The sequence below is a fragment of the Salvia splendens genome, chromosome 14, assembly GCF_004379255.2.
Source record: "Salvia splendens isolate huo1 chromosome 14, SspV2, whole genome shotgun sequence".
Lineage (NCBI taxonomy): Eukaryota > Viridiplantae > Streptophyta > Magnoliopsida > Lamiales > Lamiaceae > Salvia > Salvia splendens.
Genome location: NC_056045.1, coordinates 24,729,446 through 24,745,424, shown reverse-complemented (window position 1 = coordinate 24,745,424; position 15,979 = coordinate 24,729,446). Strand labels below are relative to the sequence as shown.

Genomic DNA, 15,979 nt, shown 5'->3' with positions numbered 1-15,979 from the left:
ATTGGTTATGAACAAAATCTGCATGACTTATAATCCTAAGAGTGAAAATGAGGGGAATTTATTGTATTTTTCTAAGGACAAAATGTCAGTTTACAATTTAATCTACTAAACAATCTAGCTTACCAAACAACTCAATAATTTTTTTTTGTTTTAATCGTACTAATTTAGCAACGGTACCAAACAAGGCATAGAACTCCAACGCCTTGATTTAGCAAAAGATTTTGCAAAAACCACTATTCGCCGAACAGAAGATCAGCTTTGAGAAGAAAAAGATATTAGAGTATCATGGACCCATTTTGGTTCAAGAGGCAAATTTCGGTGTGCTGTACAACTTATGTGGTGCTTCCCCAAGCACTTGCGTCCCATCCCTCGCCATTTTGCCTCTTCTACATAAATCATGCACAAAGCAACCATAGGTCCCAACATCCGGCCTCAATCTATGGCTACATATTTCCCTTGAGAGCTCATCTACCATCAAATCATTTCCTTCATGTATGAAGGCGCGGATTACAACATTGTATGTAGTCCAGCCGAAACTCCAATCTCTTTAAAATAGTTGAAAAATCTTTCTGCTAATCCAAGTAGTTGATTCTTGCAGAGGCCAATAAGAAGGGTGTTTACAGTGACTGTATTACGTCTGGGACCATCGATCACCATGGCCAACTATACAATAATAGATGTTAAGCTCACAACATCGAGTTTCATGTTCCATCTGCCACAAAATTCCCTGAACAATGGTTGAATTTCCTAGTTTACATGCAGCAGACAAAACTGTATTCAGGGAAATCAAATCAGGTCCATTGCTAGGCCACATGATATAATCAAATAACTTCAAAGCTTCGTAAAAATTTCCCCCTTCGCACAATCCCTTAAGAAGTATGTTGTATGATCTATTTGTAGGTCTAAAACCCTTTTCCATCATACTCTGCATCAAGGACAAAGCTTCTCCAGAATTACTATTATAACACATGGAATGCAGATATATGTTGTAAACGACAGTATCTACAGAGCAGCGCCTTAAGTATAATATTGAGCTACAACTTATTGACGAACTCCACATTGCCCCTTTTCAACATGCCTCCCGCCAACGCGGCATGAGTATACATGTCAGCTGACAAGCCCTTTTGATCAATAAGTTGAATAAGACCATAAACGTCATCTACTCTACCTTGATTGCAAAATTCACGGAGAACTATGTTGTATACAACTAAGTCAGGGTTGTATCCTCTCTCCTCCATCTTTTCCAAAAGGTTCAGTGCCACATCAACTTTCCCATCATCACAAAGAGACTTAATAAGTACTGTATAAGTGACCAGACTAGGCTTACAACCAACATTTTCCATTTCCTCTAAATAGAAAAAAGCTTCACGCCATAGCCTATCCTTACTAAAACCATGAACCAATGCAGTATATGAGTAAACAGAGTGCACAAATCCCTTCTTTTCTAAGAAACCAAAAATTGCTAAAGCAACACAAGTTCGATTGGATTTACATAGTGCCCAGAGTATGGGATTATAAATAATCCCCCCACAAAAGTAGCCCTTTCCCAAAAGTTTCACAAACAATGAAATTGCCACCTGAACCTTCCGTACATGGCAAAGACCTTGGATCAAGACACTTATGTCATACTGACTTGGAATATAGTTGACACTAAACATAATCTCAAGCAACAAAACAGCATCAACTACACTTTCTGTTTTCAGTAGCTTCTTGAACAATTTTGACAGAATTGTAAATGAAGGAGAAAACCCACACGCCAGCATCTCATCTGTAATATACATTGCATCTTTCGATCTTCCAACAGAAATGAACCCATTCAAGAGTGTTTGATAAATTAACAGATTCGGGCTTGGCCCAAATCTTTTCATCCCACTGTACACCTCAAACAACTCATTGAACGCCACACTACCCGACTTTAAGAGATACCTGATCATGGCATTATAGTCATAAACGGTAGGTTTATCTGGAACGTTATCCCTCATAAAGTTCAGAGTCTCAAGGGCTTTGATAATGCAGCCGGAGGCAGCATGCTGCTGCATTCTTTGCTGCAACTCGCGATATTCGCACGATTCCAGCAACACGTTATCATCTGATGAGAAACCAGTATATTGAGCAGCACAGCAAGAAGTGGAAACACTCATTAAGTGGGATAACGAAAAAAACCATCTTTTTCTCTTGGGTAAAAGATAAATGGTGCAAAAGAACATTCTACAGAGAGTTCAGAAATTTTGCAGAAACCCCAAAAATTAAACTGATTACTGATCATGCTGCAGCATACCCAAAGAGAGTTGCTGTACTCTGTTGAATGAAAAAACACAAATTTTGGGGAAGAGAGTTATTAGAGTATACTTGCTCAAACATAAATCATTTCATCTGTTAAGAGTATATTTGCTCAAACATAAAAGAAGCTGCAAGAGAAAAAAAAGTGGCATCAGAATCTCACCAAATATGGGAAGAATGAAGAGACAGACATTACTAACTATTTGGACTGTCATTGGTGACGAGTAAAAGAAAATTTCATCCTCAATATACACTCTTTGTGCATACCTATTAGTACTTATAATTCTTTGTTTCTAACAAATTCATGCAACTTTAGTAGTCTTGGAATTGTATACTAGAAGAGCAGCAAATAGGTGTTGTATATGAGCAGTAGATTTTAACTGTGAAGACTTGAACAAGCCTCATACAAATCAAAACTGAAATCAAGAACCCCTCAACTTTTAGCCATGAACCAAATGATTGATTTTTCCCCCAACATAATTCCACCAAGTATCCAATATTAAATCGAGAGAAGAGCTATAGAAAGAGCTAGATTCCAATTATTCATTTACCCAGACTTTAACATAGGATTTGGAATCCATTCGTACCTACAACTCAAGAGAAGACAGGCTAAATGTTAGCTTGAAAATTGAGTTGGTTAGGCGATGCGGCAGTCGTAGAGCTGAACACTAATTTTTCCAGGTGCTAGCTATATTAGTATATGTATTTCAAGAATATACCATTTTTTACTTTATTTATTCTTTCTCTTTACATCTTAATTTTACCATTTGATTCTAATCTAAAGTACAAGTTGGGCGAAAAGACTTTGATGTCATTTTTAGAGGGAAAATAGAAAGATAGAGTGTCTTTTATTTCTTTATTTTATTTTAAGTCTTCCAAAATATTTTTAGACATGAAAATAGTTAATTAATTAATTAATTAATTAATTAATTAATTAATTAATATTTGAAGGCAAAAACAATTCGACAAATAATGAATCCAATAAAATGCTAGCTTCTTGAAAAAGTTTTGAAACACATTTTAAATAGTGCACTATCATTAATTTTTTATATATAATTAAGTTATTAAATTTATATATTATTTAGCCTTATATTTGTATTTAAATTGGAATTGTGTTAGAGAGTATAGTTTGCCTTCCATTTATTTAGGTTAAAATTGAGATTTAATTCTTTATTGCAATACAAATATTTTTTTCTCCAAATTAATTCACAGGCTAAACGACAACACAAATATGTACTCCTATGTTTACAATTTTCATCTTATATTCACCTCTTATATTTATCTTCATTATTTGAAAATCTTATGTGTCGTGCATAGCACGAGTGTTATCACTAGTTTTACATTAAAACCCATGTCGATCCAAAAGTGCATATTCTTTGGGGACGGAGGAAGTATTATAAAATGGACTAGAGATAATTAGTTGGGCTCAGCAATTTCTTTCAAATTATGCCCAACTAATTAATAATTCTAAATTAATCCATCTCTCAACCATTTAAATTTTATTTATTAATCTAGACAGGGGAGTTTTGGGGAAATTTACAATAGTACTCCCTCCGTCCCACATAATTCGGGTCAGTTTGACCGGGCACGGGTTTTAAGAAATGTTGTTTGACTTTGATTTAAATGAATGTAGGTAGTGAAAAGTGGGTCCCACCTTGTGTATTTATCTTGTATTTTGATGAATATCTTGCATTAGTGATGAATTGAGGATAATTAAATTTGGAAAATTAAGTTTTGTTAATTGTAATTAGTGTTTTAGTGTGCATAAATTGAAATTCAAAGTCCTCAATTGACAATGCTCCAGATTATACACATTCACTGCTTTTTCAAACCAAATTGCCTCTTCTATTAAACTCCACACACTACAACTTCTCAATGTATGTCTACTGATGATTACAACTGCTTGGAGGGAAATCTAAAATCAAACTAAACTTAAAACAAATTTTTTTGGAGGGAATGTAGTAGGGTATGGCCAACTATCACTAGCTACAAAGGCATACCTACTAAACAAAATGAGATTAATAGAAGTATTGCCCTCAGAAAATTTTCATCATTGGGCAATGGAGTATGCTGCTGGAGGCAGTGCCGGAGACAGTGACGGAGATATCACCGGCGACAAAAACTCGCGCATTGTAGGAGTGGACACCAAAAATCTGATAGCTCAAAGGCTGCTACAACTGAGCCATGAAGGTAAAGTAGCATATGGAGGTTTTGTGAAGACAACAAAGGACTTTGGAGTGAGCACGAAGACTGTGCACAGAATCTGGGCAGAGGCAAGCCACCAAATCCAGCTTGGAGTACCTGTGAGCATACAAGATCGTGTTAAAGGATTCAAGCGCAAAGATAGAATTCAGCTTGATTCAAACAGAGTAAGAGCTCTTTCATTCCTTGAAAGATCAACCATCCGCAAGTTGGCTGCCAAACTGGAGTTAAGTAAGAGTGCAGTGGGCAGAAAAGTGAAAGCAGGGGAACTGAGGCCACACACAAATGCTGTGAAACCCCAACTTACTGCCGCAAATAAGTTAGCAAGAATGAAATGGGGTCTCATTCATGTTCAGCCTCAGGTGCACAATGGTATGCTCAAATACCACACAATGCACAATGTAGTGCACATAGATGAAAAATGGTTTTTCATGACAAAGACTACGGATAGATACTACCTGCTGCCAGATGAGGACGAACCATATAGGTCATGTAAGTCAAAGCGGTTTATAACAAAGGTGATGTTTATGTGTGCTGTTTGCAGACCATACTTTGGAGAAGATGGGGATGTCATATTTGATGGAAAAATAGGCATCTTTCCATTCACAACAAAAGAGCCAGCACAGAGAAAATCCAAGAACAGAGCAAAGGGCACCTTAGAGACAAAGCCAATTCAATCAGTGAACAAGGAAGTCATGAGAGATTGCCTTATTCAAAAGGTACACTATTTTTGTTCCCTTTTCATAATCCAGAACTCACATAAGCACCCCTTATGCAGATCATACCAACAATCAAGGCTAAATGGCCAGATAACATAAGCAAGGACATATTCATACAACAAGACAATGCAAGACCCCACATCATGCATAATGATGCAGAATTTCAGGCAATTGCAAACACAGATGGCTTCACATTCCATATCATTTGTCAACCACCCAATTCCCCAGATTGTAATATCTTGGATTTAGGTTTTTTCAGAGCAATACAGTCTATACAAGATGACAAGCTGGCTAGGGGAGTGGATGACTTGTTGAGCAATGTGCAAAGCCCATTTGAAGAACTTAGTGCACAAACACTCAACAAAGTGTTTCTAACTCTTCAAACTTGTTTAACAGAGATCTTGAAAGTGGAAGGGGGAAATGGCTACAAAACTCCACACATCAACAAAGATAGGTTGTCAAGGATGGGCATACTTCCACACACTCTAGAGGTTGAAGAACATGTTGTCAAGGCTGCAGTGGCATACCTCCAACAGAGTGAAAATGATGCTGGCACAGCATATGACATCTCACATATATGTAGGGCTGTAGGTTTATAATTTCAGTCATTAGGAAGCATTTTTTGGCAGTTGGGTGTGTAAGCCTCAAGATTAGGTGTGGCTTATGCTATCAACTGTTTTTCGACATCTTTTGTACAGCCTCCAAACCTACATGTATAGGGGTGGCTTCTAAAATCCTAATCCCTCAGAAAATTATCATCATAGGGCAGCCTCCTAACCTTGTAAAGGGGTGGCTTCTGAAACCTAATCCCTCAGAAAATTGTCATCATAGGGCAGCCTCCAAACCTTGTAAAGGGGTGGCTTTTGTAATGTCAGTGTATGGCTTTTGTAATCCCTCAGATCTTAGTGTTTATATGAACTCACAAATAAGCCTCCATACCTAACTAGAGGGGTGGCTTTATCATGCATAAAGTATCAGTAATATCAACACACAACAAATCATCACAGGGCCAAAGAGTATCAGCATGCAACACATCACAAGGAACAATATACAACCATCAATTAATCCAACAACCAGAGAACCCCCAAACAAATTAACACAGCCTCCAACCAACCTCCAACCCACACAATCACTCCAACAACCAAACTCCCCTCCCCCAAACAAATAACCACAGCCTCCAACCCACACAATAACTCCAACAACCATACTCCCATCCCCCAAACAAATTAACACAGCATCCAACCCAAACTGACCCAACCACAGCCTCCAACCCAAATGACACAACCACAGCCTCCAACCCAAATGACACAACCACAGCCTCCAACCCAAACAAACACATCAAACACAACTGCCTCCAACCCAATGACACAATCAACAACACAACCAAATTGAGGGACAACATACTTAGATTAAATCTAAAAACCCAGGCAGCAAAATAGCAAGAATCTGCCTCTCGAAGTCGGAATACACGATGGGGGCGGCTGTAGCTTGGACGTTGGTGGAGGATGGTTGCCCATTGTAGGGGGTGGCTGGTGGTGGTGGCCCGGCGTAGGGGGTGGCTGGTGGTGGTGGCCCGTAGTAGGGGCAACCACGGTCATCGTACACGATGCCACAGTGAGAAGGCCACACGTCTACGGGTATGAAGAGATCAGCTGGGGTTTCGGGGACAACGGTGTCAACTTGATCTCCGGCGTCGAAGGCGAACTCAGAACCCCATAGATGATCTGGGGTGTCTGGGACGACGAGATCGTCCAGATCCATCGATAAAAAACGAGTTGGAGAGTCGGGATAAGCATCCATCGATTTGTGTGGAGGCGGTTGAATTTGTGGAGGAACCCGTGTAGATCTAGGGTTTTCACAGCGAGTACTTGGAGTGGATGAGGAGGCGAGGTATGTGGAGACGGTGGGATTTGAGGGGAGAATGAGTGTAGATCTAGGGTTTATAGACGGTGAGAAGGAGTAAATTGCAATGAGAGCCGAATTGAATGGGGGAGACGGTTGAGAGGCGAATTGAATGAGTGAGCCGGTGGGAGGTGTCTTCAATGGGAGAGAATTGAATGGGGTAGCCGAATTGAAGGGGGGAAGGTGGGAGGAGTAAATTCCACCAGAGGAGAATTGAAGGGGAAGAATAAGGAAGACGAAATGAATGGGTCATTCGAAATATGGGATACAGAATCAAAGGCTAATTAAACACTTAATTGCATTAATTGTGTGATTTGAGTTCCCTTATTGTAATTAGCATTGGTATGATTTTTTTGCCATAAATGGAAAGTTTGAAGTGGGACAAATTATGTGGGACGGACCAAAATGGAAAACTGGGACGAATTATGTGGGACGGAGGGAGTATCATTTAGGGCTGGCAATTTTTGACACGACACGATAACACGACACGAACCGGCACGAAAATAATGGGTTTGGGTCAGAGCTTATTGGGTTCGTGTCCTTATCGGGTCGACCCGTTAAGGACACGAAAATTTCGTGTCGTGTTCGTGTCGGGTTCGTGTCGGGTTCGTGTTATCCGTTAACAATACGTGTTCGTGTCGTGTTCGTGTTATCCGTTAACAAATAATATTTTAATATTATTAATTCTTATTATTTTCATTTTTAATAGGTTTAACCGTTATCAGGTCGTGTTGTTATCGAGTAGTTATCGTGTCATCTCGTGTACGTGTTGTTATCGTGTCGTGTTGACCCGAATTGGTTCGTGTCGTGTTCGTGTCTGAGGGTTTCGTGTCGTGTTCGTGTTCGTGTTTGAGGTTTTCTTAACGGGTCGTGTTCGTGTTTGTTGTTATCGTGTTCGTGTCGTTATCGTGTCGACACGATAACGACCCGACACGCACGATTTGCCACCCCTAGTATCATTTTTGTCAAAAAGTTATCCATTGTTAAAATTTTATTGCTTATTTGCTATCATGAAATAAAAAGAAAATAAACGTAGTATCAGTTTCTTAATCTCTACAAGTGAACTAATTTTATGTCTATGTTTTCTTTCCATGTAATTCCAGTATGCATAGTTGTACAAAAAAAGGTTTAGTTAATGATGTTCTTTATCTTTCCTTTGTATGTTGCTCAACTTTTTTAGTAGTAGTTCATAGTTATTATTTCTGTTACATTATTTATAAATCTATCTAAATCGAATAAAAGAATCTCTACTTTCGCAGAACATTATATTCTAATAACAAATATACTACCAAGTAAAAAATGAAATTAGTGAAGATACAAAACATGTAAATTAGGGCATCCGCATCGGCGCCTCGATGCGGGCTCTATCTCGTCCCGGAGAGACGAGATGGCATCGAGACGCCGATGCAGGTTTTCTGTCTCGTCCCGTTGCCCGGGGGTGGGATGCGGGTTGTCTCGTCACGCGCGTTGGCCACGTGGCGAGCAGCGAGTGGTGCGTGACGCCCACTTGTCGGCCTGCGAGTGGGTGTCAATTTTTTGACCGCTTTTAATTATTATTTTTGTAAAAAAATCGGAAAAATTTTATAAAAAAATTTTGACCTTTTTCTGCCCTTTTTTTATCTTTTTTTTATAGATTTTTTTCCCTCATTCATCTATAAATAACTCAATTCCCCCACCATTTTTTCCACACACAAACACTATATTTTTTCCACCATTTTTTTAGATGTTAATTAGTTTTTTCTTTTATTTTTTTAGGATTTTAAATTGTAATTTTCTTTTACTTAATGAAGTGTGTTTTTATTAATTGAATTTGTTGGAAATAAAAATAAAAAATGAAATTGAATGAATAGTTAAGGGATGAGATGGTTAAGAGATGGAGAGATGTAGGTGTGTCTAGAGATATGGTAAAAAATGTAGTGGAGCCCATAAATAGTGAAGGGATGAGACGGTTAAAAGATAATATTGAGACACGGAAGTAATGACTTAACCTATCATGGGGGTTGGTATTTGGTAGTATGAGTCCACACAACCACCTCTCCTTCACTATTTTCGTTTTTGGAGATCCTGTTCGCCCGTCTCCTCAGATATCTGTGTTCCGCCTCTCTCTTCGGAAGGTTACGCTTTCCACCCTTCTGCCCCTCATATTATGTTGATGATTACATAAATTCTCGCCATTGTTGACAATATTTCTTTTGCTGGTCGCTCTTCTTCTATTACGTAAATTCTCTTATATCTATTTCTAATCGTCTGTTTTCCGTCGCGGTTGCTTGATCTGGTGAGGTTTCCGTTTTTGATCGCGATCATTATTTTGCTCTGTTTCCTTATTGATCACCGCTGCATGCTCATTGTTGCATTATTTATTTCGATTTGTTGCGAATCTGATCGAGTTGTTGTGAATTGATCTTAATTTAGAAATGAAGCTTTTGGATCTGGATTCTGAATTGCATTTCTGCATCTCATTTACAGCTTTTATATGATTTCACAGATATTCCAGTAAAAATGGCATCCCATATTGTTGGATACCCCCGTATGGGCCCCAAGAGAGAGCTGAAATTCGCTCTGGAATCTTTCTGGGATGGCAAGAGCAGTGCCGAGGATTTGGAAAAGGTGGCAGCTGATCTCAGAGCTTCCATTTGGAAGCAAATGTCTGATGTCGGGATCAAGTACATTCCCAGCAACACATTCTCATATTACGATCACGTGCTTGACACCACTGCCATGCTCGGTGCTGTTCCTCCAAGATACAACTGGACTGGTGGTGAGATCGGTTTCTCCACTTTCTTCTCCATGGCCAGAGGAAATGCCTCTGTTCCTGCTATGGAGATGACCAAGTGGTTTGATACCAACTAGTGAGTAGTAGTCATGGATAATTTCCCTTACACTTATGATGTTTACTACTACTATGTTCTAATTTTGTTCAACTATTTCTGCACAGCCACTTCATTGTCCCAGAATTGGGACCTGATGTTAACTTTTCTTATGCTTCTCACAAAGCGGTTAATGAATACAAAGAGGCTAAGGCGGTATGAATTCTGTAGCTTATATACGGATTCTTAGTCAATAATGAATGTATTTTCATCTGATGATGAGTTTTATGTCCTATCGTGCAGCAAGGTGTTGATACTGTTCCAGTTCTTGTCGGTCCTGTCTCATACTTGTTACTTTCCAAACCTGCCAAGGATGTTGAGAAAACCTTCCCTCTTCTTTCCCTTCTTGACAAAATTCTTCCAATCTACAAGTAAGTAGTAATTGTTAATCATGTGATGATTCTCCTATCATGATCCGCTCCCTTATAGCATTTTGGGTTGGTGTGCAAAATCTTGACAGGGAAGTTATTGGCGAGCTAAAGGCAGCCGGTGCATCTTGGATTCAGTTTGATGAGCCCACCTTAGTAATGGATCTTGAGTCTCACCAGTTGGAAGCATTCACAAAGGCATATGCTGATTTGCAATCAACTTTGTCTGGCATTGATGTACTAATTGAGACTTATTTTGCTGACATTCCTGCGGCTGCATTCAAAACCCTTACCTCATTGAGTGGAGTTTCCGGTTATGGTTTTGATTTGGTTCGTGGAACCCAGACCCTTGATTTAATCAAGGGCGGATTTCCTTCTGGAAAATACCTCTTTGCAGGAGTTGTTGATGGAAGGAACATCTGGGCTAATGATCTGGGTGCATCCCTCTCCACCCTGCACTCTCTTGAAAGCATAGTAGAAAAGGGTAGGTTGGAGAACACCTATATACTGGGTTTTAGGTTTTCTTCAAGGTTGTCATATAATTCGATTGTTTTACTTCCCATGCAGACAAACTGGTTGTATCAACCTCCTGTTCACTTCTACACACTGCTGTGGATCTAGTAAATGAGACTAAGTTGGACGAAGAAATTAAGTCATGGCTTGCATTTGCAGCTCAAAAGGTTGTTGAAGTGAATGCTTTGGCAAAGGCATTAACTGGTCAGAAGGATGAGGTATGTGATTCTTAACCTCTGAATTTTAATGGAGAGGCATACTACAATTTCTTGTTTCTTTGGGGAGTGTCAAATCATCACATTACATGCGCTCATCTTGTGTATTAATAATAGTACTTATGCTCATTTGAATCATCCAGACATACTTCACTGCCAATGCTGCTGCTCAGGCATCCAGGAAATCCTCACCTAGGGTGAACAATGAAGCTGTCCAAAAGGCTGTAAGTGAATCTTCACTGTAGTTACTTCAATCTTTATGTGTCGTGTTGTTGATAAACCGTCGTGTTGTTGCCATCTTTCTTCAATTGTTCAACTAGGCTGCTGCATTAAAGGGTTCTGACCATCGCCGTGCTACAAATGTTACTGCCAGACTTGATGCTCAACAGAAGAAGCTTAACCTTCCAATCCTCCCAACCACCACTATTGGTTCCTTCCCACAGACAGTAGAACTCAGAAGAGTGCGCCGTGAATACAAGGCCAAGAAGTAGGTCTTGTTTGCTTAAACTTGCCTTTGCATTCTCAAAATGCACTCAATTCCATTCCTAAGAGTTTGAAATGTTGGTTATAGGATCTCCGAGGAGGACTATGATAAGGCAATCAAAGAGGAGATCAACAAGGTTGTCAAGCTTCAAGAAGAGCTTGACATTGATGTTCTTGTTCATGGAGAACCAGAGGTGAGCCAATCTGAAGGTCATTCTCAGAAAATAATTGTTCACAACTGTTTATTTTTAACATTATCATGTATCCTTGGGTTGTCTAAATATCAGAGAAACGATATGGTTGAGTACTTCGGAGAGCAATTGTCTGGTTTTGCCTTCACAGCAAATGGATGGGTGCAATCATATGGATCCCGATGCGTGAAGCCACCAATCATTTATGGCGATGTCAGTCGCCCCAACCCAATGACTGTCTACTGGTCCTCTGCTGCGCAGAGCATGACCAAGCGCCCGATGAAGGGAATGCTTACCGGCCCGGTTACCATTCTCAATTGGTCTTTTGTGAGAAATGACCAACCAAGGTAATGTTTATCACAATACATTGTTTTTAGGAGAAATATGATGTTTTTTTCCCTGTTATACTAAAGCTAGCATTTTTGGTTTGGTTCACAGATCCGAGACCTGTTATCAGATTGCTTTGGCCATTAAGGATGAAGTCGAGGATCTTGAGAAGGCCGGTATTACCGTGATCCAAATCGACGAAGCTGCATTGAGAGAAGGATTGCCTCTCCGCAAATCTGAGCATGCTTTCTACTTGGATTGGGCTGTACACTCCTTCAGAATCACCAACGTTGGAGTCCAAGATACTACTCAGGTATGTGTCATCTCTTGTTCTCTATGCAACATTTGCTACAACATTTGATTAATTTGTTTGTTATTTTGATTGACAGATTCACACACACATGTGCTACTCCAACTTCAATGACATCATCCAGTCCATCATCAACATGGATGCCGATGTGATCACTATTGAGAACTCGCGTTCGGACGAGAAGCTGTTGTCAGTGTTCCGCGAGGGAGTCAAGTACGGAGCTGGAATAGGGCCGGGTGTGTACGACATCCACTCCCCGAGAATCCCATCAACGGAGGAGATCGCAGACAGGATCAACAAGATGCTTGCAGTCCTTGAGACCAACATCTTGTGGGTGAACCCTGACTGCGGTCTCAAGACTCGCAAATATGGAGAGGTGAAGCCCGCCCTCGAGAACATGGTTTCCGCTGTCAAGGTTCTCCGAACCAAGCTTGGCAGTGCATAATGAGTCTACAATGGATTTGGTTGGTTGTGAAAGCTAAAGAAAGTATTGGCATGAAATATCTTTGGTCCCTGACGAGAGATCCTTAGTTAGACATTTTGGTTTCATTCATTTTTTCAATTATTTTTCTATCTAGGCAGCTTTTTTTGTAAATCACATCGGACTTTCTAGTCATTTAGGAATCCCCTCCCCTTCCAAATGAAATAAACTACTACTCCTATGTTTATAAAATCTTATATCAATGCACTGTTGTTAGCTAGGAGCGATTGTATATCAGTGAAATTTTAATATTTTATTCGAACGATTGTATACTAATATTAATCACACTTGTCTATATTTCAAACGATTGTATACTGTATTAATCACACTAGTATATTTTATAAGAACACAAGATAATTATTAAGTAAATGCAAAATATGTGTTACTATATCATTATGAGAACTTTGTGTGCGCGAGTAGCTGCTGCCCGGCGATGGTGAATCCAGACGTGGAGTCGGACATAGTAAAGAATAATACTAATAAATATAATATTTAAATAATTATTTGGTAAAAAAGTACCACTTATAATGTTAGTAGAAATATCTCATTAAGTAGCATTATCTCTCCGCGCTGAATAGTTAGTTGACTTTTACATATATCCCTACCTTAAAACTATTTGAAATTATTACATTAGAAAGTGAACATGTCTTTCTCATTGTATACCACCAATGTAGGTCATTCAACTAGTCAACTCTCATTATATTTTGCAGCTCTGATTTGAAAATACAAACGAGTGGCCAACCACAAAATATATAACATTAATAATCATCATAGATTAGAAACATGTTTAATAAAATTTTAAATCTTTAACTATATATGAAGTTTTAAATAGGCTAATGTTATTAAAGTACTAAATAAATTTATTTTTTCAGAAATAAATGTAAAGGGTAAGAAAGCTTGAACTGCACAATGAATACGTTGGATGATCATATATAGTCGACACTTGAAGTAGGAAGCATTATCATTCAGCTAAAATCTCTTTAAACCTTTGGCCTCAATATGGAGGCTCCACATTAAGTTGATGATCGATAAGATAAATAAATGAAAATTATTCAAATTAATATACTACTATTATCTTGATATATAGACGGGTTAATTTGGAACTTGTTAGATCATATTAACCTTCAATTACTTAATCTATTTTTTAAAATATGGTGTTGAAGTGAATTATTTCAATAAAACAACATCATTTAACTGGCTGATGATTTGTTTAAAAATGTAAAATAAATCATATATTAGTGAGTGATTTTCCAAGTTCCCACAATTTCCAGAGATAACAAACAAATTATCATCAATGCAATTTCACATCAATAACTTTATTAACAACACCAAATACACAAATTCAACTTCTAACTGAGTCATGACCAACGGTCGACTTATACAGAAAATGCACATAAGCAGCGAGCACCACCGCAGCCACCGCGAGGCTCGCCGCCATCTTCGCCAATTTGGAGCCCATGAACGGCCGCTTCCGACAGGATTTCATCTGGTACTGCACCGTCGCCGCCGGTACATTTCCTCGTAGACGCGGCGGAGGCGCGGATGTGTCCGTCGGCTCAGGCAATGGGGGTTTGAGCTTTGGCATTGTGATGAGGAGGTTGTTGTTGATGAATTTGGCATGGATTGCGTGGGTGTCGTATTTGGTGTTGGGGGCAGCCACCTCTTTGTAGAATTTCATGTGCTTCGAAGCATCTATTGGCCGCTCTCCCGAAATCTTCAGCACCCCATGGTTGCTTATTTGCACTTTCAGCTGCTCCTTTTTGAAGTCTTTCCAATTCAAATGTTTTCATTTAGATGAAACAAACAAAACGAATGTTCTTTTTAGTCCATTTTCAAACCATATAAAAGTTTTCTGTATTTTTAATATCTGAATTTTCCAAAATGAACTAAAAATGACCTCCACGTTATGTAATAAGATGTGATTCAATTTTGACCTTAATCCTTGTCCTACATATATAACTTATAAGTGTGATAAATTTCTGGGGAAAAAGCCACGATATAATTGACTTTTGAAATTGATACACAATTTCACACTTTCCATACTTAAATCTATTGCTTTTGTGAGTGATATACAAATTTGTACAAAAGCTATGATTTCGGCTTCTGCGTCACACACAAGTTCCTCCAAATCCAGTTCAATGGTACAATTAACAAAAAGTTTAAGTTATGATATAGTAATTGACTATTTTTTTTAAAGTTACAAGCATACCATAATTGACTAAATTTTGTGATTTTCTTGTCAATTTGGTCTATAATTAACTTTTTACCTTGGAGGTGGATTTCAAGAAAGTCGCGATCTTCCTTGCGTTGCCATTTGCAATAGGGTTCAAATTCGTCGTACACAATTTCCTGATCAGCTGATTTTTCCGCCATTTATATTCAAAAGGGTGTGTTGATTAATTTGGTGATGAATGAGTAGTTTGTCTCCCTTCAATCAATTTCTTCATATATATATACATACATACATTTATGACTGTGAAACATGGATCGAAAACATTGTTGAAGGCACAAGTTATTAGTTTCTTATGGATTTGGTATCCTAAAGAAAGAGAATCACATTCTTTTTTGGTATGATAGGATTTAGCTACTCTCTTGTTGCTTTATGCTTTAAAATTCCTTGCGTCTAGAATATCTCTCTATCTAAGCAATTGCAATATTATTTATGGAAGTTCAAGCCATGTGAATATGTATTTTTCTCTAATACACCTCAAAACTCCGTATGTATATAAAGATAATGCAATGTTGAAAAACAAATAAACGTGCCAAGGAGAAATTGAGAATCACTACATTGTAATAATCCAATTCCTAACACTATAAAATATTAATAAAATTGTATATATATAAATTGATTATGAACTTGAATTCTATTATAATATTGGACATATCGTCCCCTTGAACCATTATATTAATATAATATAGTAGTAATATAATATGAAATGGATATGTTTATTTGTTAATACTATTATTTATTTTTCTGAAAACTTATTAGTATCATTTTTCTTAAGAACAGTCCAGATTATATTAAGCTGGCATCTAATAGCTGATGAAAGTATCACACAAAAAGTGAAAAAGATTATCCAAACAAGGGCAATTTAACTGCAAGCAACACGTTGTTTGGCTT

The 15,979-nt window shown here is 38.3% G+C and overlaps 3 protein-coding genes and 1 pseudogene across 4 annotated transcripts; 2 read left to right on the top strand and 2 right to left on the bottom strand.

Moving 5' to 3' along the window:
* Window positions 1-48: 48 nt before the first annotated feature.
* On the bottom strand, window positions 49-2,931 carry LOC121763956 (annotated as a pseudogene).
* Window positions 2,932-4,340: 1,409 nt separating this feature from the next.
* LOC121764401 lies at window positions 4,341-5,800 on the top strand. The gene is made up of 2 exons (XM_042160429.1): window positions 4,341-5,201; window positions 5,261-5,800. The coding sequence occupies exons 1-2, from the start codon at window positions 4,341-4,343 to the stop codon at window positions 5,798-5,800; spliced, it is 1,401 nt and encodes a 466-aa protein (XP_042016363.1).
* A 3,335-nt stretch (window positions 5,801-9,135) lies between these two features.
* Window positions 9,136-13,140, top strand: LOC121765382 (5-methyltetrahydropteroyltriglutamate--homocysteine methyltransferase-like). Of its 2 annotated transcripts, none has more exons than XM_042161514.1 (12): window positions 9,136-9,217; window positions 9,589-9,952; window positions 10,039-10,126; window positions 10,214-10,341; window positions 10,431-10,822; window positions 10,906-11,069; window positions 11,210-11,290; window positions 11,387-11,553; window positions 11,638-11,743; window positions 11,837-12,087; window positions 12,179-12,380; window positions 12,457-13,140. In XM_042161514.1, the coding sequence occupies exons 2-12, from the start codon at window positions 9,603-9,605 to the stop codon at window positions 12,820-12,822; spliced, it is 2,295 nt and encodes a 764-aa protein (XP_042017448.1). In that variant the 5' UTR covers window positions 9,136-9,217; window positions 9,589-9,602; the 3' UTR covers window positions 12,823-13,140. The 2 variants fall into 2 exon arrangements, with proteins under 2 accessions (XP_042017448.1, XP_042017449.1); XM_042161515.1 differs by lacking the exon at window positions 9,136-9,217 and adding an exon at window positions 9,328-9,378.
* A 992-nt stretch (window positions 13,141-14,132) lies between these two features.
* LOC121765385 (inactive protein RESTRICTED TEV MOVEMENT 2-like) lies at window positions 14,133-15,314 on the bottom strand. Its single transcript, XM_042161521.1, has 2 exons — window positions 15,126-15,314; window positions 14,133-14,625 (listed from the first exon to the last, which is right to left on the bottom strand). The coding sequence occupies exons 1-2, from the start codon at window positions 15,229-15,231 to the stop codon at window positions 14,201-14,203; spliced, it is 531 nt and encodes a 176-aa protein (XP_042017455.1). The 5' UTR covers window positions 15,232-15,314; the 3' UTR covers window positions 14,133-14,200.
* Between the last annotated feature and the right edge of the window lie 665 nt (window positions 15,315-15,979).

What these genes read in the sequence shown, in the direction of transcription:
- LOC121764401 (XM_042160429.1), top strand. Translation starts at nt 4,341, where the DNA reads ATGGAGTATGCTGCTGGAGGCAGTGCCGGAGACAGTGACGGAGATATC. An exon ending in GAGATTGCCTTATTCAAAAG is followed by an intron (nt 5,202 to 5,260) that starts GTACACTATTTT and finishes CCCCTTATGCAG; the next exon opens with ATCATACCAACAATCAAGGC.
- LOC121765382 (XM_042161514.1), top strand. Translation starts at nt 9,603, where the DNA reads ATGGCATCCCATATTGTTGGATACCCCCGTATGGGCCCCAAGAGAGAG. An exon ending in GTGAGAAATGACCAACCAAG is followed by an intron (nt 12,088 to 12,178) that starts GTAATGTTTATC and finishes TTTGGTTCACAG; the next exon opens with ATCCGAGACCTGTTATCAGA. An exon ending in GAGTCCAAGATACTACTCAG is followed by an intron (nt 12,381 to 12,456) that starts GTATGTGTCATC and finishes TTTGATTGACAG; the next exon opens with ATTCACACACACATGTGCTA.
- LOC121765385 (XM_042161521.1), bottom strand. Translation starts at nt 15,231, where the DNA reads ATGGCGGAAAAATCAGCTGATCAGGAAATTGTGTACGACGAATTTGAA. An exon ending in TCTTGAAATCCACCTCCAAG is followed by an intron (nt 14,626 to 15,125) that starts GTAAAAAGTTAA and finishes TGAATTGGAAAG; the next exon opens with ACTTCAAAAAGGAGCAGCTG.